Source organism: Dermacentor variabilis, unplaced genomic scaffold (genome assembly GCF_050947875.1).
Source record: "Dermacentor variabilis isolate Ectoservices unplaced genomic scaffold, ASM5094787v1 scaffold_13, whole genome shotgun sequence".
Classification (NCBI taxonomy): Eukaryota; Metazoa; Arthropoda; class Arachnida; order Ixodida; family Ixodidae; genus Dermacentor; species Dermacentor variabilis.
Window position 1 is genome coordinate 25076671 of NW_027460291.1, and position 22873 is coordinate 25099543.

Consider the following 22873-nt stretch of genomic DNA (forward strand, 5'->3'; position numbering starts at 1 on the left):
CCAATGTCACCTCGCTGGGCTCCATGTCGGAAAACTCGCACGGAATGCCTTGCGCGAACTGGCAATATTGTAGGCTTGCAAAAAAAAAAAAAGTGAGAAGGAAAACATTTGTGAGAACACAAAAAAAAATATATATATAAATTTTATGCTATTTAACAAGAGTATTTATTTAAAACAATGAATTAAGCATTTTTATACCTTTCCTGCCTCGAGTATTTATGCCCCAGGTTTGTAATGGTTGCGATAAATGCATTGTTTTATATAAATACTTGTTCAATAGCAACAGATCCATTTTAAGCTCGGAAAAGGAGTAGTAAATGTGCCGTGTACATGTGAACAAGCGCAGAAGTCATGCAGAGCTCCTCTTTCTACTTTTGTCAGTTGCGTAATGAAGCTAAAGAGCAGACGACGAGCAGCGTTGTGGAAGGCACAGGGTTATATTTCTGCCGGGATCCGGCATGTGCTGTGGCACATGAGAGCTCTACTAAACCAGTCATCAAAATACAAAAGTCTTCATTTATACCAAGAAGTGCACGTTTCAGAAGCACGATTTTGTGAGTGGGATTATTTTAGTCGCATAGGCAATCGGCTGTCATGCTTCGGCCATTTGGGCGGGGCCTCCCCTTTTTTCTAAAGTTGTATCCGACTATAGTGAAGTGATGACCCTGCAATGAATCGCCGCACTATGACTCAGCTGAAACTGTGGTAAGTGAAATGATGCAGTCGATTATATTTAGGCACCATTTGTTGTCTCATTACATAATGCAAATGCATTACATTACATTACAGCAAATGCATCTCCGAGACATAGTGGCTGTACGAACTAATAGTTGAATGAATGAGCGGACGACTAAACGAACGAGCAAACCACTAAACCAGCCAGTAAATGAGAGGCCAACCACACATTTTCTTTGCGACTGCTTCATCGCTGCATCTTAGCCTTCACACATTTAAAGCTCATGCGAATTAGCATGTATGTCTCAAAGACCTATGATGCTGTCATTTGGCTGTTTTGGGAGAGCACGCACTCCTTTCATCGGTGCCTTGTATCGCAAATCCACCGGGTGACTGCCAACGACAAACACGAACAAATGAGGCAAACAAAGCTATTTGCTCTAAAGAAGGCTAGTAAGTAACCATAGATTATTGATGATGTGATGTGACGTGGGATCATTAAAATTTTTACGCAACATAATTGACGTGTCCTATCATACTTTGAACACAGCTGGTATATCTTTCACCAAGCCTTCTTGGATGCGTAACTTCCACAAGCTTAATCTTAACCCTTTCTATGCCTGTACAAATACTTTCAAGTGCAGCTTCTTTCCCCGCACGACAGAAGTATGGAATTGCTTACCCGGGTGCCTTCGTTTACTCCCGATAAGTGAATTAGAAAGTGCTCTCTATGAAAACCAGTATGGGTAACTGCTTAAATTAGCTTTAGTTTATGCTTTATGTGTATGCGTTTCACTGTTTCGCTGCTTTTAGAATAGAAGAAAACGATTTTCCAGTTTTTTGGCTATCGTACAAATACAGTTGCAAGTGCTGTAAGATTCAATGTTGATTTCACTTTATTTTTTGTTCACCACTGTATTAACCCATTCCTGCAATAGCCCTCCTATGGGACTGCAGTATGTACAAATAAAATAATAAAAGGCAGTGAGTTGCTTTGCTCAGATGAGTTTTCACGCTCGAGCCTCAAATTTTCTCAAAAGGACTGTGCTGAATCTTAAAAGTTTCGTAATCACATTGTCTTGCATAGCCTCGCATGCCTGTGAATTCAAGCCTGTTGGCGTACAAAATGATTAAGTGCACCAAATAAGACCACATAGTGCTCTTATAAACTGAGTACATGTTGCGTACGAATCGTGTGAAAGCGTGCAGACAAATGGCAACATGCTCAGTGAACTGTGCAATATCTACTACATTATGGCATGCAATAAGTTACGCAAGCCTGACTTATACCATACTTTGAGAGACTTGCAACTTAATTGCCTCGCATAGTTGCGTTGAATGTTGGTCTGAACTTCTCCCTCCCAATTCGATGAAACCATGTTTTTCTTCTTAACCTGTTGCACTTACCGGATGGTACCGAGAAGAGCTTCTTGCCTTAGCTGAAACTATTTTAGCATCCAAAAGCACAGCAGGTCATGGTGATGGAAAATGCCATGAAGCAACATCGCACTTGCCACAAGAGTTAGTTCAAGGCGTTCGCAACCCAAAACAGCACGGAAGAACAACTGCACCAACATGTGCTCCTTGCCAGTCAGTTGATGCTTCTCAAGTGAAAATGAGGTGGAGCATGACTGTAAACTAATGAAGCCGGTGCGAGGGTTCACGTGATGCTATTAGGCCAATAGCGATGCAGCCTTGGCACGGAGGCAGCATTCTTCAAAGTGTGTCACTACTTTGCAAAGTTTGAGGGGCTTTAGCCGTGGTTGCTTAGTGGCTATGGTGTTGGGCTGCTGCGCACGAGCTGGTGGGATCAAATCCCGGCCACGGCGGCTGCATTTTGATAGGGCAAAATGCGAAAACACCAGTGTACTTGGACTTAAGTGCATGTTAAAGAGCCTCAGGTGGTCAAAATTAATTTGGAGTCTCCCATACAGCAAGCCTCATAATCAGGTCGTGGTTTTAGCACATAAAAACCCATCATTTTTTTTAACATGGGGCTTTGCCTTGCTTTTAAACTGTTTGTACTGTGCTTGATGCCATATTAGGCCATGATGTGGGCAGAATTGTAAGACTGGAACAGTGGCCCATTGTTGTAATGCAGTGTTGTTGTGAGTCTGTGCCATTCTTGAGGCCTTGGAATGATGCTCTGTGCAGCTGTAGAATTGCTGACCACATAGGGATAACCTTCCCGAAAATGTACTTGCCCATTCAGATAAACAAGTGAGCACTCGGGGCTTCCCAAGGCGGGCTCTTGGCCATGAAGAGGGTGGGCAGCAGAGTTTTCCCAGTACTATGATGTGCACTGTTCACACTGTGCTGCAAGTGATGCTATGTTTTCTCTGCTTCCTGGCCACCATATCGATCAGTGGCACATTGTGTGGCTGAGACAGTCATCTGAGTGCCTTTCAGAAGGAGACCGTGGCAAACTCGGAGCTCATCCAAGGCTCTGTTATGATTGGCATTTAGCATTGTTATACTTGGCATCCCTTCTCGATGATTACAGCATCATCTGCATCGTCACACTGCATCGTCATTTTCTCAGGACCAGGGAGCTGGCGACTAAATCAGTGTCATCAGAGCTGATGGGTGAGACAGGCCTAGACTAGACTGGACCTGACATAGACTGTGACACGCAAACAAAAGAACTCACTTCGAGGCGACGACAGCAGCCACCCTTCGTGGAAGCAATTACTACCGTGAAGAGTACTCTTCCTGAACCTGACCTTGACAAGCAGACCATCACGAATGGCCCACTAATTAACAGAAGGGGTCAACGTCGAGGACCTCCATGGGAATGGTGTGACATGTTCCCAGTTTGCCACGTCGTTGCCTCGTATGCGGGGGCGATCGCATAACATTGGAGATGGAGTCCTGTGGAATGGTGCGACCACATGGGCGGGATTTTTAAAACAGTTTAACAATTGTGGTTGGCCGAGAAGAACAGTGAATTTCCCCAGCAAGATAAATGGGAAAAAGTGCTTAAAAAGTGGATCTTTAGTTTTGTGGAGGTGTGCTCATGCTCGTACTGGTGTTCATACTGGTGCTCATACATGTCATCATGTAAATTTGTAGATAAACCCTTTTTCTCGTTTCTTGCACATCGCTCCAGACCTCTCGATCGCCCGCCACCTGGCACATCAGCCACGGAACTGTAATAGCCACTCGGACACCGAGTTGCAACAGCTTGTAGATGCTCACTTAGGTGCAGTTCTTTGGAAATGTGTTGTGGGGAACATACTGTATTTACTCACATAATGATCACACTTTTCTGGTAAAAAAAAATTGGCAGCATTTGTCTTCGCTACAATCCTAATATGGCACGTTTCCACTGAGGGTGGGCAAACATCTTAGCTATGTTACAACCGTCAGCGTATGAATAGGGTACACTTGTAACGTATCAATGTAAATGTGGCTACTATCGTTGCCGCTTGTGATTTGTTGGTTGCCCACGAGTGCAAACGAGAGGAATCGAACGGCGCCTTTTTTGTGGTTCTTTGCCACAACCATTATAAAGCCTACAAATAATAAAGGCCAAGGCAAGTTTGGTTGTAGATTTTTTTTTTCGTGGAAGTGCGGAAAGTAATGAAAGGAATGAAATGGGGAATCTGCTTGAGAATCTGTTTGGTGCGTGCAGACTGTTTGGTATGTCTTGAAGAGTCGCTCACGTAGCATTCAACAGAATTCGACGGATGGTAAGCGTGATCATCATTAGCTAGACTTTGCACACGACATATCTCTGCGACAAGTTCGTGGTGCGATCATTACATGGGAAAAAAAAACTAATTTTGACGATGAAATTCAGGGGTGCGATCATTACGCGAGTGCGATCATTATGCAAATAAATATGGTAGCTACTGGTGCACGGCACTCTCCGTCTTCTTGTGACGTTCCAACTGAAGAGCTGCTGCTTCTGAGAAGCTCTGCCATGTTTAGGCTGCAACTTTGTTTCTGTGCAGTGTGATGCACTAGCAGGTTCTGCGGGGAGACAAGGTAGTGTGACAAAGTTTTCCAGGAACATGTGTCATCTGCAAGTGGTACCACACTAGCTTTAGTTTCTGCAATCAATATGGGGAGGCAATAAATGCAGGTCTATTTTACTGAACAGTGATAAACTGGCAGGGTGGTCTGTATCCACAACCAGCCTTCGCAGGCATTCGCTGAATCTTTGAATGGCAGGGCTCCTTATTACTTCTGTCTGCAGCGTGCTTCGGTAGCTGTTTAAGATGGAGGAGCAAAGGCAACAGGTGTTTTTTCAAAGTGTGAGGGCAAAGTTTGGAGAAAAAACACTTCCGAGCCAAAGGACCTTACACCTGCTGACACACTTGTAGGTTATTGCAGATGACATTTGGCTGGTCTAAGGCGAGCATCTTTTTTAAGTTCATAATAGCAGTGTCTTGCTTGTGGAACCGTGAAGCATGCTTGCTGAGGAATGCTTTCATGGCACCCATTAGTTCTGATGAGTGCTGGAGAAAAAGCATCCAAGGTGGTCAATTATCGCCAAAAGGTGCTCAACCCCAGCTTAGCAGGTTCATTTGCTTGATGGCTTAGAGTTAGCTTAGATAAGGATGGATGCCTCTTGGAGACACCATCACATGCAAAGAGAAAACTTCATTTTGATAAAACTGGTACTTTTTGTTGAGGGTGAAAGTTGGGCTCTTCCAAAGTGTGGTCAGATGTCTTCCATCTTGCATGCAGCATCTTCCAAACCCTCCAAAATCTATGCCATCTGCTTCTGGAAGAATTCATGTGCCAAGATGATGCCATAGCACATCTGATGGGAACAGTAGTGCTCAAATGGAGTGATGAATGTTGTAGGTTCTTGCCATTCTTTTGAGAGCCTGGTTAGGAAGAAACCATGTGTAGTGTTAGCTTGGAGAATACTGTGACATCTCCAGAAGGCCAGTGACTTCGTTGACTGTGGGAATGGTTGAGCGCTCTCTCCTGATTGCGAGGTTTAGCTTTATGAGATCCATGCACAATATATGATCATCAGAGGCTTTTGGGACCACCACTAGACTAGCGCATCGTGAAGTTGATGCGTTACCTCGGCAAATCATTCGGCGAATCACATTTCCTTGCTCCAGCTTCTGCAGCTTCTGGTTCCATCTGGCTTCCGCTGTATTCTTTCAGAAGAGAGCCATCAAATAGGCTGTCGGCTTCAGAAAAAGTCCGTCCTCAAAGAGCAACCTCATTGTTGAAGGGAGCTTTTCCCTCAAGAGAGCCCTTTGTTTCTTATTCTTTTTTCCAGAGGATGCCTTTTCTTGAGGCATCTTTGTGTTAAGGCACATTGTCAACAAACCTGACCACTTTGAATGCCTGGATCACTAGAAAACCTAGAAATGGCACAGACAGGGACTTTACCATGTATGCACGTTTCTGCATTGACTTCTTTTCCATAGTGGCGTTGCTATGAAAAAGCTGGAAATGCCTAGTGCCTGCTGTCCTAGTGCTGAAAAGACAATGATGTTATTGGTAGATGGCAGCAAGATAGCAAAGTACCCACGATAGCTGGAACTTCAACTTGAGAATTGACTTTAACACTTCTGTGTTGTCATTGACTATTGCATTTACGCATTTCCTGTGCTCTACGCTATGGACAGCATGTAGCTCAAGCATTGTCACCTTCGATGTCTGGCCCTTCCGGATACAACAGATGCCTTTGAATGGTTTCTTTTTCTTACAATTGCACACCGCGTTGTGTGACACCATGTGGAATGAATATGATGTGCATGGCTGCAGGAAGCTTGGCCGTGTTTGTCTTCTTGTCATGAGTTGACATGACAAGAATTGCAATTGTTGCAATTACGTTGGTGGCATCGAAGCTGACCACATGCGACACCATTTTGATACAAGAGATCCCACTGTTTCTTGGCAATTTCAACTTGTCTTCCTTGTATACGCACCTCCTTGAAAATTGGCTTCAGGTTGTGGCATGGCTGATCGACAAGCTGAGGGTCCCACATGCCCACGAGGAAGTGTATGCAAATTCTTCTGCTGCTGCTGATCAGTAGCTGCATGTTTTGCATAGTAACTGCCCACTGTCTTGCCCAGTTGCTGGATGCGTCTGTGAAACTTCACTGTTTCATAGCCTTTGAGACCCCTCGTACATTAAGTTGCATATTGTCTTCCATACGTTTAAAAATTTGCTAGAGAATGATTATGTATCACATTCACCTCATATAGGAAGTCTGATGCCTGCAGAACTGTATGGAAGTAGTTTAGTCACTCTTGTCATCAGCGTTTTAGAAATTGGACAGTAATTTGACCTAGACGTTTCTTCTGTCATAGATGATGAACAGCACCCATGAAGTGCATTGAGAATACCGCAACATGACATCCATGATGCAACATCAACACGGAAACCCACCACACGATGCTACATCTTCGTCTTGGGTGTTTAAACAAAAACGAAATGTTTTTTACCCAAACATGAAGAGACAGTTACTTTGTCCATGTACATTGAGGTGCTGTTTTCAGCATCCAGCCATGCTATCGTTTTTTGGATTATTCACAATCCTAACGGGCCAGTCGGTAATAGTAGCAGTGTTACAATGTGATAATAGCTGAAGTGCAGCACCCCCACGCAAGTACTAATAGTTTTTGTGTTTTGCTGCGCCACGCCTGGCAGTAGCGGCAAGAGGCTGGTGAGAAAATAGTTGGTTTGTTCTGGGTTGGCGGCTCAGTGTGTTCCTTTGTGATTCGTGGGCCTGGTGGCATACTTCTTTTCCCAGTAGTCACCAACTACCCCCAGCCATCCGTACTTGTATCGAACAGACTTAAAAAGTAATTATGTCCCTGAGCTCCCATCATGACTTGGGATGATAAACAGTAGACTTCCATTCATTCAACTCCAGTTAATTTGATTTCTGGGTTAATTGGATTGCGACCAAAAGTCCTTACCTATGTTCATACATTTCTGTGGAGCGAAACCTTTTTTTTTTAAATACGGCAATTGGCCCTCATTAAATGATTTGAACTTAACTGGTCAGCACACATATGCCTGACCCCAGTTGTGACCCCAATGGCTGCTGTGTAAGTTTTGGTGAGGCCTGGTGGCAGTGAATCTGTTGAAGGTGCACAATCTACAACTGAAAATGCCAATTTTCGGCCGGCCTTCAGCATGTTTCAAAGCTAGAACTACAGCTCGCAACGAATTGTTGGTATTCACATGCTTTTATCTCAAAGAAAAATTAATGTGAAAATTGCAGACGTATTGCAGTCACGTACAAAACTGAAACTGTGTTCATGGCATTAGCAACTGCCTACTATGAGAGCCATTTGCCAGTGTCGTCACAAGTGTGGGGTTCTCACACCCATGCTCTTGGGACAAAGGAACAACAACACAGTAGTGCAAACCATCGCAAGGGCATTTATTGCACCTTTCATAGATCAATGCCTGCTAGCTGAGTTGCTATCCACAAAACATGCCGATGGACGCGCGACAAATCTAGGAAGTCCGACTCACCGTGACCGGATAGCGAGCGAATATGTTTGCCCCATGCTGGATCCCAACGCCTGGTCGTTCGCGTGTACGGTCACGCGAACGGTGGCGCGTTCGAAGGCGGCCACGCGAGACGGTCTCGCAGAAGCATGGATCGGCGCACGCGCGGCACGGCACGTCCTCACTGCTTGCTGTCCCGAACCAAAGAGGAAGCGCCTTGCCTTTCGACGCCCAAGTAACCCCACCTGTCGGCGGCGTTAGCAGCGCAACACTCGCGCCCTCTCTCGTACTGCGCCTCAACCACTACGACCGCCGCGTGGCCTGGCGCCCGCGGCGAAGCCGGATTACAGGAGACGCATGAGAGTCACGCATCCCCACACAAGATAGTGGCAAAACAAGTTATAGAGTAGGATGGTGATGATATCCGGGTTCAGTGTTTGAATAGAAAGCTCATACGAAAGCTCAGTTTCTTTACGTGCTAAGCTAGCAGCAACGAAGTTGGGTCATGTGTTTCCAGCACTTTATGCATCGCAGTAGGAACTGGGGAAGTGTTTAGTCTAGGCAAGGATCTCATTTGTCAGTATAGTGTTGTTCAAGAAATGCAGGATATAAGATGTGCTGGACCGCTGTGAGGGTGACATGTTCTTGTCCATAGACAGCAATGAAAAGCTGTCTGAGATAATGCTGGACATTATCTGTAAATAAATTTACATTCTCTAAAGGTAAGCTGCAGGTTTCATCTTATTTATGACTGCCACAATCAGTATAGTGCTGGTTGTTGGGCTAGCTGGTTCATACTCAACAATTGCAGACCATAAAACCTATGGCCACTTAGTGCAAAAAAAAGGAAATAAAAAAGAATGGGGACAAGGGGAGTGCTTCTCTTGTCCTCTCCCCTTTTTATGTCCTCCTCACATTCTCACTCCAACTTTTTATTCTAACTCCTCACATCGTCAAGGCCATGATGTGTGTAAGAGACAATGAACCAACCTTTATTTTAAACGAAGCACTTACATACACAGGGCTGGCACAGAGTTGCCAGCTGCCTGCAACACTGTAGGTGGCTGCACCCTCGGCACCAGGCAGACAAACAACAAACTTGCAAGAGATGAGTGAACTTCCCGCAAAACAACTCGGTAGTAGTAGCTGCAGTGCTGGTCGTGCAGTCGGCTATTCTTGGATCTGATGACCAGATGCCAGTCTGTCGACTAGAGTCTACTCTCGTTACAACGGACCCTGATAATCCAACAAAAAACATCCGCTTTATCTGAAGTCCGTATTATCCGAAACGCCTCACTTCCAAAACTTTCATTGTGATGTCTAACAACATTATTGCAAAGAGTGAGTGACGAACGTACAAAGTAAAAAAAAAAAACAAAAGTTGCAATTTCACCTGAAAGGTGAAACATCAATTGCTATAGCAAATTAAGCAAGATAAGTGTGGCAGCAGCAGCCAACAAATTGACCTTCGTGCTGTCTCTCACTTCAGCACAAACTAAATGTTGAAAGCACTGCACGTACGAAGCTACCGGCACTGGGTGCACTTTGTCCACATCGCAGATCGCTTTAAAGATACAGCACCCACGGTGGGTGAGAACTTTGTCGACATCGCCGATCAGTTTGAAGATATGGCAGCCACGCCGTAAGCAGCCGCTGCCGGAGTAGACTCCCCTCACCCTTCCTGTGCTGCACGTTTTTGCCATGCCTTCCTCCCTTCCTCGCGCACACGATATTGAGCTGCGATCATTGGCTGACCCTCGCAAGTCAGTTGTCAGTCCGTGTCGACACTGTAAATGTATGTTTTATACGGCCATTTTTGAAAAATATTGCCGCTCATTTCATCCGCTGTAGCCGATAGTCTGTTGTAGCGTGGCCTGTTAAAAGTGAACTTCATTGCATTAATGAAATAGGTAGAATAAACTAAGGCTGAAATATGGTTCCTTATATCCGAAAGTCTGTTGTACGTGGGTCTGTTGTAACGAGCATAGACTGTATTTGTACGAGCATGATCATAAGTTCCTGAGCCATTGATGGCGCCCATATCAATTTGAGCATGTACACTGTAGCATTTGCAGCGCGCATACAGTATGGGTAGACGAACCCTTGGCGCATGTATAGTCCGACATGGCATGAGTGCACGCACGTCACATTGGTGAGAACAGCGTCTATAGTTCGATGCACTACGTAACTGGCAGCTGCCAATGTGTGCCAACTGCACCAACTGCACCGACCCACAATGCACTGCACACAGGAAAATGGTGGGTGCCTGTGTGAGCGGTGCGAGTAGCATGGACAGAGCAAATATGAGTGGTGTGTTGGATAATGTTGTTCAGCGGCTGCTTGAAGCGATTAGACAGCATGCCTGTGTTTATGACACAAAGCGTCTTGATTTCTGAGACCAGCAGCGAAAGGCGAATGCATGGGAGCACATCAGCAGTGGCTTAGCCAGAAATTTTGTTCGCGGGAGGCTCACATTGTAGCTCGGCCTCCTCCTTAAGGGGAAGCTTTAGCTTGGGTGCTCCTATCTAAATACTTGTAGAAGGAGAATTCGTTTTTCTCGGCAACCACTGCTTCAAATATGATGAAGTTGGTTGCATTAAAAGAAAAAAGAACTTAAATTCTAGTGACTGTTTGTTTTGAATTTTCCTTTAGGTTGTCAATTCTTTATTAAAAATTGGCAAAAATCTCCAATTTTCAGTAAACGAAACTATCAAGTTTTAAACTCTAACTCAACAATGAAAAATGGTATCACAATTCTGTGAATTGCATATAATAGTACATCTGCAACGGAAAAAATTTATATGTTGCACATGAATCTAAAAAAATTTAGTATTACGGAAATACGGCTTTTGCAGAACCCTTGCACACAACGTAACCGATTCACGTAAGGTACAAATTCACACACCAAATTTGTCCTATTTGACTGTTATAGTAGATGGCGTTTACAGAAGCGCAATATGTATTCTTCATGCAGAGCTATTAGTTTGTAAATGTCATGTTTCCATTATTTTCGAACTTTCGAAATTTTCAAAACATTTTAAACAAAATTCAGGCCCTAAATCGAAATTCCGCTTTCAACACACACTAGAATTCAACTTTCTCTCTCAAATGCAACAAATTTTATTAGAAGCAATCCAGAGGTTATCTCAGAAAAGCGTTTCTGTGTTTTACATGCATTTGAAAGGCCGTGTCGGAGCTGGGCCCGAGCTAAAGCTTCCTCTTAAACAATTTGTCGAGGGATCAAATACATAAATAATAACTGCATTGCAATTGCCAAAGATGCTGCAAACAAACTGTTGAACGCTACGCACTGTCAAAACAAGTAAAATATGTATTTTTTTTCATAAAGGAATATACCCATATGTGCAAAAAATTGTGCCCAAGATAACTGATATGAATGCTTCCATGTTTTTGTCTATTTAATAAGTAAAGAAAATATCACACGAACTTTAGAACTATATCAGTTCGAAACCAGCTAAACAGTGCATGCCGTTGATAGGAAAAATGTAAAGGCCATGAAATGAACAAGTTGAGAACAAATATGGTAATGAAACTTTGTCATTGAAGAACCTTGTTTACATTCCTGTACACATGCAATGGCCAGTGAAAAAGCTCAGTGACGCTGTCATTTGTTCCAATGTATTATGCAAGAGCAGCTGTCACCAGTCGTGTATCGTGAGTAATTGCATCGAAATTATAGCCGCAACAGAGAGCATGTATAGAAAGCAGAAGTTCTGCATAATATATGAGGGCGAGTCAAACGAAAGTGAGGCAATGCGAATGTATGACAAACAGGGTATTTTATTTAAAAGTAGTCTCCATGAGCATTTGGATATTTGTCCCGTTGACTAACAAGTCATGTGATTCCCCTCTCATAAAGCTCCTTGGGTTGCTGCTTCAAAAAGTCTGCAACATGAAGTCATCGTCTGACATGAATCTGATTCCCTTGAGCTGTTTCTTCAGGTGCCCCAAAATGTAGAAGTCGCAAGGCGACAGCTCTGAGGTGTATGGTGGATGTTGCAACGTTTCCAACTTAAGCTTTGCCAGTTTTGTATTAACCACATCAGCGACACGGGGACGGGCATTGTCGTGGAACAAGATGACCCTGTTCGTCAATTTTCCACGTCGTTTGTTATGATTGCGACACGCAGCCGATCCGACGTTCCACAATATTGGAAACCGTTGATAGTGTCTCAAGATTTAGCAAATTCTGTCAGTAATGGTCCCTGATGATCGAAAAAAAAGTCAGCGACACCTTTCCGGCGGAAATGACGGCCATTGCTTTATTGGGGGGGGAGGGGGGGGTTGAATACGAATGTTTCCACTGTAAGCTTTGCCGTCCTGTTTCAGGCTCGCAGAAGTGGCACCATGGTTCGCCTCCCATCACAATTGCAGACAAGAAATCGTCATCCTCATTCTCATACCGGATCAGATGAGTCAAGGCATACAAACTGGGATACATAGCGCAAGAATGACACAGGGATGTGTCTTGCGCTATGTATCCAGTTTGTATGTATCCCACCAACACTCCCAAACTTCTTCCCTGCTAGAGTCAAGGTAGCGCCGAACTTCTCCGTCTTCTAAGGCGGTGATTCAAAATCTTGGACATCCATTGCGCACACGAGAGTCAATAACCGAGATGTTCATAAATTATGGCGTGAACCGAACCACGGCTGATGTTCACACGCTCTGCCAGTTCATCGATGCTTATCCTCTGTTCTTGTCTCATCAGCTCATCAGCCTTTGCAATTTTGTTAGGGGTGATTGCACGGTGGCTTTGGCCCGGTCTTGGATTGTCTTTGCAACTTTCACGTCCTTCTCTGAACCATTTGCTCCAACGCTTCACAGTGGCCAATGAAATTAAATGTTCAATTTACGGTGACTTATTATGTTCAAATACGGTGACTAATTTCTTTTCTGGCAGACACCTTCAGCTGTCAAAAACCTCACGACACCACGCTGCTCAACTTCTGGAGCGTGCATTACGTCACGCAATAATGTTCAACCCAGTGTATGAGTGCATTAAAGAACATTTATCCTTACACCTGCGTGTTACTTTTGTAAATGAGCGATGCCTGTGTGCTACCCTCATGCCTCGCAGATAGTGAACCAAACCTGTATTGCGCGGGGTGGGTAGGCTCACCTTCATTTGACTCGCCCTCGTACATTAGAAATGCAAAGATACAGCTTGATAAAGGGCAAAAATGCGTCACTGGAAACAAAGTTCACTGCATGTATACACAAAAACTCGCAACAAGATATTTAAATATACGTATAAGTCTCCAATAAATCTACGTAACTAAGAAAAAGTCACTGTATATAATGCGTCGAACAAGGCAAATAAACATGTTGCGCAATCACAGATTCGCGGAATCCTGGATCCCGCCCCCATTCCATCCGTTCCCCCTGTTGAATCGCGTGTGACGGAAGGCGGCGGGCTGCTTCCCCGCTTTTCTCCTTTGTGCACGCAAGACTGAGCCACCATCGTCGACTCAACCGTGCCCCCCCCCCCCCCCCGCACACACACACGCTTTCACTCGCATATACAGCGTACGGCGCGCGGACACGATGTTATCGCCCTTGGACTTTATACAGAAGATGAGGGCGACAACAGGAATGTGCCTGGAGTGTCCATCTAATTTCTATCACACTAATATAATAAGAGTGTCCAGTAACTGAAGTGTCCCATGGCCCATTACTTTCCGCAAAAGAAGTAACAAAATCGAACTTTCACCATGTGACAATTCGCTGCGCCGCAACAATGTCTTTTTTTTTTTTTCCTTTTGTGGGGTGGGGGCACCGAAATAAATAAAACGCAAGGGAAAGTATCTTGGCCACAATCGAGTGTCTACTTTGGGCACGTAATGTGACTAGCGAAGGAGGAATGAGGAGGAATGAACGTTTATTGTGAGAAACAGCGAGAAAGTGTTCTTTCTTCACCCTAAGTGGGCGGCTCTCTTACTCCAGGAAACCACTGGCTAATGCCGCAACCTAGGCTCGGTCCACCAGACTTCACTGATCTTCCAGGTTCTGTGCCTTTAGCATTGCCGCCCACGTTCCTTCGGTCGCTTGTAGCGGTTCTGAGGCATCATCTTGACTGTGGGCACACGAACACCATGTGTTGGAGGGTGTCTGATACATCACAATATCGGCATAGGCATGAGAATTTGGTTGGGTGCATCCAGTGCATGATAATTCCATGGACATATCGAAGAAAACATGAGACGCTTGGTCCACCGAAAACCTTACGCATACTGCTCGATATCCTGCACCGGCGATACAAGACTTTCCGGAGAGGTTGCGCTCCAGCGAACGCGGCGCAATTCGTTGAGTCCCCACAGTGATGGCGGCGAGCAGCCATTGTTTCTTTTTCTCATCTGCTAGCCACAAAGCGTCCAAAACTGCCAGACGAAAATCCTCTCGGCCAGAGAAAACCAAACGCGTAGCGGTTGGGGCAACACGAGAAAAACGCATGCGCTCTGGTTGGTTCTGGCAGCCCGCGGGTAGAGTAGCGAGAACAATAAAATTGAAGAGGCTCAATGTGCCCTCGCGAATAAAAGTCAAAGTAGAAAAAATAAATAAGAATGTAGTTACCTTTGCTGGCTTTAGTCTCTTGACATGGATGCTTTGGCGTAGGTAAAAAAAAATGTTGATATTTTTTTCTGTGACATGACTGCAGAAATGAACCACAAAAGCACTTCGTTTCATCGGACCTCGCTGCGTGCTTTGGCAGCTTGTCTGATAGTGTTTTGATTTGGCTTGTCTTGTGTATGTTCCGATGTACGACTTTAGAAAAATCAATGCATCTTTGCCGTCAAATGTTTATAGCAACATTAAACCCCCAAAGTTCCACAATTGAAAATCTAAAGCACAACTTTGGAAATGTCAATGCACCTTTCACATCAAAAGTTTAGGACAACTTTATACCTATAAAGTTTCGGAATTGACATCCGTGCGCTCCGTAGGTTCCGCGGACTCTCCGAGTTGCCGCGGCGACCCCGTTCGCCATCAAAACGTCCTTGAAACTTTGTGCTTGGATGGGGCTGCTTGTGTTATGTGACTCCCGGTGCATGGGTGTTGCTGCAAAATCCAGCCTAAGTTCGCAATGTTCACGGTGAAATGTTTTTTCGAGTGCGAAAAAGACATATTAGACAAAATCCAGAATTATTTCTGGCGCTGGGGGTTGCTTTGGTCAGCGGTGCATGGACAGCACGAAAAAATTTCGGGCGGGGGGAGCGAAGCCCATAAGCACCCCCCCCTTCCTGGCTACGCCCCTGCACATCAGGCAGCACAGCAGTCTCACCACAGGTGAGCTACGGCTGTGGCTGTGTTCACCTTCTTTGCACATTTGGTGCACAGTGAGAGTTTCTCTCTTGCAGCATACACCGTCATGTTTTTTTCCCCCTTCATTTCTTTTTGTAACTGAAGAATGCCCAAAGCTCTGGAAGAGGCTCAGAGACTGTTTCACCCGTGAGCTCAGTGATCAAGCTAAATGCATCATACCACGAAAATTTCCTGAATATACATCGAGCGCTTGTGCTTGCACTGCAGACAGTGCACTAATAAAACGAGAGCAAATGCCTGTTGTGCAGAATACTGCCAAGCCACGTTGATTCAAAATGCACGAATCTGATGGGACTGCAACGAAAAAAGGCACTCGCACCACTTTGCAGATGGTCGTAGACGGCCGTTCAAAGTGGTGTGCTGGTTGGGAATTGTTCTGCGAATGCTCCGAAGAGAGCAGACGATGGCACACACATCGTAGTATACATGTACACCGTTTTTTCATGGGTGCCACCATATTGCTACGCAGTAGCGCCATCTATGGGCAGTCGGCATGCTGGCTTGGGTGAGTGATCCGTCTTGCATGGCAGGTTTATGCTCGTCGGTAGTTTCTGGCATTTCTTCTTGCGCTTGTGTGGTCCATTTAGTATGGCATGCGTCTTCTACATGGTAAACGGTTCTGTGAGACGTGCTCAAGTGGTTTAAGTTGGTATGGCCGAAGTTTCTGCTGGCGTTGAGGCGGACGGAGCACGCAGTGCGATGTGTGTGTGAATGTTTGAGCCTACAATCAGCCTCGGAGATCAATTCTGCATTCCTGAATTTTCCGTTCACTAATGTGACCTTATTGCAGTGTTATCCTTTAGTTCTAAGCTGCGGTTTAGGAGCAATGAAACATACACGACAATCGTAAAAGCGTGGGTACCGTTCTGCTACGATAGGCGCTGTGCTGTTATACTTTGACAAGCGTTCAAACTGTTAGCTGCAGATTACATTGCGTTACTACTTGATTCGGTGGATGAGGTTTCCCTCCATGAATAAAATAGTTTTGGCTAGTAAAAACGGCATACCCTACAGTGTGAACTATACTTGTCTTGTCCAGCAAAGCGACTGTTTACGAACTGCGCGAGCGTCCTTAGCAGTGGTAGGGTCTGGATTACAGATATCTTTGTTCTATATAGCGCATGGTTCAAGCATGTGGCATCAATGTTTATAGATCTATAAACGTTGTGCGGCGTGACTATGCGAGCTCGTATTGCGGTGTTAGCCCGTTTTCTCCTTCTTTTTCGAGAAAGAGGATGACATCCGAATTTTTTTTTCAGTTGTGTTTGTTCCATTCTCTACTAAGCACTCACACGTATTATGGAAATTTTGTACTCAAAAATAGCCAGCGCATTCTTTTTATGCGATCCCTCTTATATATTATGGCTTTACAGGACAAAGAGGCAATGCCGAATCACATAGTTCATATATGTATCATGCTGGTTCACCAACCGCAGTGATCGCTGTGTTGAGCAGCGCCATCGGCCTCATGCAGGTAGGCTAGCGTAGACATATAGTGATTTCAGGCCTACTAGATTAGAAATGCGTGAGAACGATGCCGGTGTATAACAAATATTTGATAGCGCCTGCCACTTAGATGTTTTGTAGTTGCCTTAGGTTGGCTGTACACGAGCATGCGCTCTTATGTTTCATGTTTTTAGTCCCTACGCCAAGTGATCAGATAGTGAGCAAATTTATCATTTCATACTGGTAATACAGAGACACCGGTTTCCTTTGTTCAATTAAAATCGATATAGACAAAAAGGTTCACAACACATACACACACCCCGGCTGATGATGCGCGTCACATGTTTGTGCCCTCAAGAGATATTTCCGCGTACTATGCATCAGTAAAATGCATAGAAAGGCTCCTCTGACGATCTTATATGAACGAACATTGTGTAAATTTCACAGAGTACGATCTGAAACATCTAGAAATCGTTCCGCAGCAAGCGACAGCAATACTTTCAAGCAGTGCCGCGCCGGATCGCCCAAGCCAGAAAGGAGGAAAGGCTCGCTGCCCGCCCTTTCCTCCTCGCCCGATGAAGAGGTCTATAGAGGGGACGGCTTTTCGGTGGATGCAGCAGAAGCAGCATAGTGTTACTGGCTGCAAGCAATGCTCACCCGTGCACCGAGAACGTCGCACTATGTTGTAACATAGGCACCATGATCTTATACGGTTTTGTGGATGTCAGGCTGGAGTGCAGTGATAATAGTAGTAACTTGATGAAAGCATCACCGGAAAAAGGTGAAACAGCAGTTTTGGTTTAACATACACTGAATGGGTTACAGATAATCTACAAACAAGGGTGCCAAAGTCAGTCTATAGCCCTTGGTATTGATAAAATGTAGAGACATGTGAGAACAGCAGTGAGCTAGGAAAAACATAAGTAAAAATAAATTTAAAAAAAGAAAGCAGACACAGTGGCGTGATATACATCATGAGGAAAACTCAAATTAAATACGATGACAACATACAATGCTAGAGTTACGTAATAAAATACTAACAATACGTTTAAATGACACAACATAGTATGGCACAGTTATATATAAATGTCAGTTGCCTATCTTATCCATGCTAACCTCTTCCTATCTGCTACACCTACAATTACCATTCTATAGCTTGTTGCACAGTTGTAGTTTCTTCTCAAGTTTCTTTGTTATCCTCCAAGTATTGGTCCCCTATTACTATGTGTTTCATGAATAGCAGACAACTCTCGCATTAGGGTTATAAAACAGTCTTCTCTCACTTCCTTGCATTCACGACCCATCATATATGAAAAAAAGATAGAGGTTTACATGGTGTACCATAAGTCATAATTATTACCTGGAAGGCACCATAATTTTAACTTATTTACTGCCAAACAAGCGGAGTGACACGTTTGTGCAACCAGCAGCCACAGCCAATTACTTGCACTCAAAACAGGAACATAGTATCTGCATGTCACACACTGGCAACACAGATGTGCGCAGATCATATGTGATCTGGCATAACCTTGTATGCAAGAGTTGTAATGCATGAAGTAGCTATTCCGTACAAGCAACTGCACTGCAAAATGCTTGGAGTGAGACCACCGCACTACTTGTGTAGCTTATTAAGCAAGAAGGCTCCTCTGATTCCTTTTCAAGAGACAGATCCATGCATGCTATCCATCCCAGTTTTATTTTTCTCTGAAGATTTCTTTGTTGAGGGACCAGCTTCCCTGTTTTGCCTGGACACATGTATTGTCCCACTGTTGTGCTGGTGAGAAAAGTGTGAACAGAGTATCACTCTTGTTTTTTTTTGGGGGGGGGGGGGAAAGGGGGTACGCACAGGAAAGTCATACGCGCCCGATTGCTCAATGCGTACTTGTATCTGGTCTCAGCCGGACAGCTCATTTTGTACTATCATCTGCTCGCGTCAGCTCTCGCTCGCACTTGTTTGGTTTGCTTGGTTTGGTCTCGTTCGCACTTGTTTCAATGTCATGGTTTGTGATTGCTTTGTAATTCAATTGCATGCGCGACGCGAATTGTGTAGTTGTGTAGTACTTTCTGAAAGCCAAGCGGCACCAGTGATTACACTGGAACTTTCGCCGAGTCGTGTATAAAAGCCGAGTTGCTTGACCCGCATGTCAGATTTTCGATTAATTGACAACTCTGCTACATGTCTCTCTCAAATTCTTTGCCTCAATATATCGTGAAATGAAGATACGTACAAAGCTGCACTGAAATTTTGCATTAAGCAGTATCTTAATCGTCGGTTAATTGTTTTACTCTTAGTACTCACAATAGTAAATTATTACTTCCATTCGTGTACCTTGAAGTTTCACATAAGAGTGTCTGGTGGAGTGCGAAGCGGGATATTGGACAGAAAAACAAGGACAAGTGCTTTTTCTGTGTCACCTGTCCCGCTTCGCACTCCACCATGCAGCCTAATGGAAAATCAACTAGCCCTAACCATCACCCTTTTAATTCAGATAAGAATTCTAAAAAACTGTATGAACAATTATTACTTGCTTTACAACCATTCAAAACACAAGTGATCATGGATAATTTTATGTATCGAAGTATACATTGTGGCTATTATGTCTTGAAATAACATGTTAGAACATAAAATCACCGAAAATGAGCACATTTCTAGCGGTAACGAAAGAGTTAATTTAGTGGTGTTCAAGTTCATTTCGAAATATCTGAATTTAACTGAATACAAACATTCGAGTAAAATGACCTGTGAACATCAAGCCCAATATTTCATGATTGCTCAACTAAGTGAAATGTAAAGTTTGTGGGGAGTCAGTTTATTAAAATGAAAAGATAATTTACATTATTTGAAACATGCATGTAACAATGTTCACAACTTGACATTCGGACAACTGCGGAGTTATTAAAGGAGAAGTAACTGGTTTCAGTTACGTGGTCCACCATGACAATGGCAGTAATAAAACATAGAAATGGCACATCACCAGGTGCACCTGAAGTGTTGTGCTTATTGAAGGAAATACTCGTGGTGCTACAACATCACACATTGTTTTAACCCTTTATGGGCTCTTGGTGACCTCAGCTGATAAGGAGCGACTACCACTTTTTGGCTCATGATGAGCTGATCTTATCATGAGTACTTTGCCACTTTCTGAGTAGTTGGTAATGAAAAGAAACTGTGAAAGGGTGTTTTTTCTATCAGAACATAGATGGCAGTAGCTGTTCTATTGTCTGTGCTTTTATATCAAGATATTTCACACTAGATGGCAGCTAGGGATCCCGACACGAGTGCAGATAGCCATCACTTACATTGGTTTTTCTTCCTCAAGACTGCATTATTCCTTGTAGTATTTGAACAGCAAAGAAGGCTTTACATTTCAAAAATAGTGAATTCAGGTTTTATTTATACTTGTCACCATACAATGAAGAACAGTTGCTACTGCTCTAACAGATTCCACCTCCATGAAAACGGGCTGTTGCTGGGCTCTGGCAAACATTGTGTGTTCTGTCACTGGGTGGGTGATTCCGAACCTTGTGGTGTGCAGGAGAGTGTGCGGCTTCTGGGCGAGGCGCTTCCAAGCAAGTTCCACCTCTCCCTCATCGAGCTGGTGCCCTACTTCAATGACAGCTTTGGCAACATAACTCGAATCGACTATGGCACAGGTAGGAGTGGCTTCACTGTGGCATGAAGAAATTCAAACAAGTGGCGCATAAGTCACAAATGGCATCACTTTGAACTGACACTGTATATCAGTGGCTGTGGCGTTGAGCATGAGGTTGCAGGTTTGACTCCCGGCCACGGCAGCCACAATTCGCTGTAGCAAAATGCAAAGACACTTCTGTACCGTGCTTCGTGGGCACATGTTAAAAAGCCCCAGTTGGTCAAAATTAACCCACAGGGTGGTGTGCCTCATAACCCTGTGTGAAATTTCAGGATGTTAAACCCCCTCAATTTAATTCTGTTTGCTGTATCTCTTTGGCTGCTGTATGTCTTTAATGATACTAAGGATGCAGTAAATGTGTTAAAACTCCTATCTTCAAAGGATTTCTTGCTTGGCTTGTTGGCGCGTGATATTTAGCCAGAAAAGTGGTGTGAAGACTGGCAATGTGGAAGAGACCCAAGACTTTGTTGATTTCTTTCTTTAAACCACGTCATATTTAAAACGTTTTTCTATTCTATAATGCTTGACTTTCGACAGAATTAACTGGTGTCTGAAGGGGATTTACAGTTCAGTTGATGCTCATTACAACAGGCTAATTATCCAATGAGAAATGTTAATTATATCTCAGGTCTATTCTATCCAGAATTAGAGCTGCAGTAAGTTGTGAAATAGTGAAGCTTCATATATACCACAGTCTAGTGTTTGATTATAAAAACCTGGAGGCAATCATAAAAGCAAATAAAAATTGAGAATAAAAAATAGAGAAAGGGAAAAAAATTCATATACAGTACAATTCTGTTAATTCAACTTTAGTTAATTCGATTCCGACTGAAGGTCCCGGCCAGTGCCCATACATTGATATGGGCCCAAGCTTTTGTTTTTTTTTTCTATAGTAATATTGACCTTCGTTGGATAATTCATACATGACCAGTCAGCATGCATGTGCCTGACTCCTGTGATGACCTTAATAGCGACCCCTTTAGTGGCAACATCCGTCTCGGCGGGGCTGTGTTGAACATGTACCGCTTTTGGCCTGCCCAAGGAAGGTCTTCATGTCGCTCACAATGTCCGATTATGGTATTTACCCGATGCACACCTTTTCTCTTTTCTTCAGGAAAATTAGGCCGAAAATGGCCTCCGAGGTGCAATTGGACACAAAACCAAAATCATCTTTGCGGTGTTTGTATGCGCCTGACACGAATGTATTGCGGCGAAGCTGATGTTAAATACCATTCTGTGAAGCTGACTTTTGGAAACGGGCTGCCATTGTGCAACACATATTGGGCCCTTGCCGATTTTCCTTGTTAAAAAATCGGGTCTGCATTAGATTTTTGTTTTGTTTGGGAGCTTTAATGTCATTTCTACATTAGTTTTCTGCTTTGGACGCGACATGTTCTGATCGGGCCAATACTGTCAAATGAATAAGCATTGTTTTGGCTCTTCTGCTGCATCTTATTTAATTTGACCTGCTGGATAATTAAGTCAATTTTGTCAGTCCCATCGGGGTCGAATTAACACAAGTCTACTGTAGAGTAATGGTGCAAGCACACTAGCAGCATAGCACATTGCTGTCTATATTGATTTTCATATGCTGGCTGCTGACAAATGGCAGTTTTGCATGATTTCCCTGTAGACGGGCAAGATTTTCCTGTTCGCAAAGAAATGGGCTTAAGTGATAATTCTGCCCTTGCAGCCAGCTCCCTGCCATGCCAGCTGGCCAAAGCATGACACCACTACCGCCGACACTGACATATTGGCTACAATTCTTTTTTTCATGGAAAACAATGGCCGATAGAATAAATTGATGTTAGTTAAGTTACTGTCTGAGCCCGCATGTGAGATGGCTGGACCTCATCACGTGCTTTGCAGCCTGGACGCTGCAAATAGAAGCCAGTCTTTTTTGCGTGAATTGTTGTGATTTGAGGATAGAGATCTCAAACTAATACATTTTGTGATCATCAGCCATTGTTTCTGAAGCGCTATCGGCTATGGCTTGGAAGGAAAGTAGGCTACACCTAGTCACACACTTGGCACCGAGCCTACTATGGCGAGCGATGATAATTCATGTACATGGTTGCCCAGAAAAGTTGCCGTTAGTTGGCAAGGTGCAGTGCAGCAAGTCGTTGTGGGAAGCTTGCCATTGGTGCATTTATTTCTTAAGAGAAAGTGCATTTTCATACTTTCTACTAGTGTTGGAAAAAGTTGCATACAACAAACCGCAGCACACACGCATAACCACAGCACAGTATGTTTTATGTGCATTGTCTAGACAAAAATTGCCTAAAATTTCGTATGTTCTAGCTCATAGTTTGTT

General features: G+C 44.0%; 1 protein-coding gene across 4 annotated transcripts in view; it reads left to right on the forward strand.

Annotated features, from left to right (window-relative positions):
- Nucleotides 1-22873, forward strand: part of LOC142566724 (serine/threonine-protein phosphatase 2A activator-like) — a 149486-nt gene that overhangs the window by 54453 nt on the left and 72160 nt on the right. For all 4 annotated transcript variants that reach the window (XM_075677583.1, XM_075677584.1, XM_075677581.1 and 1 more), the window contains one exon: nucleotides 20443-20560. In XM_075677583.1, coding sequence (XP_075533698.1) covers nucleotides 20443-20560 — 118 coding nt within the window. The remainder of the gene's footprint in view (nucleotides 1-20442; nucleotides 20561-22873) is intronic.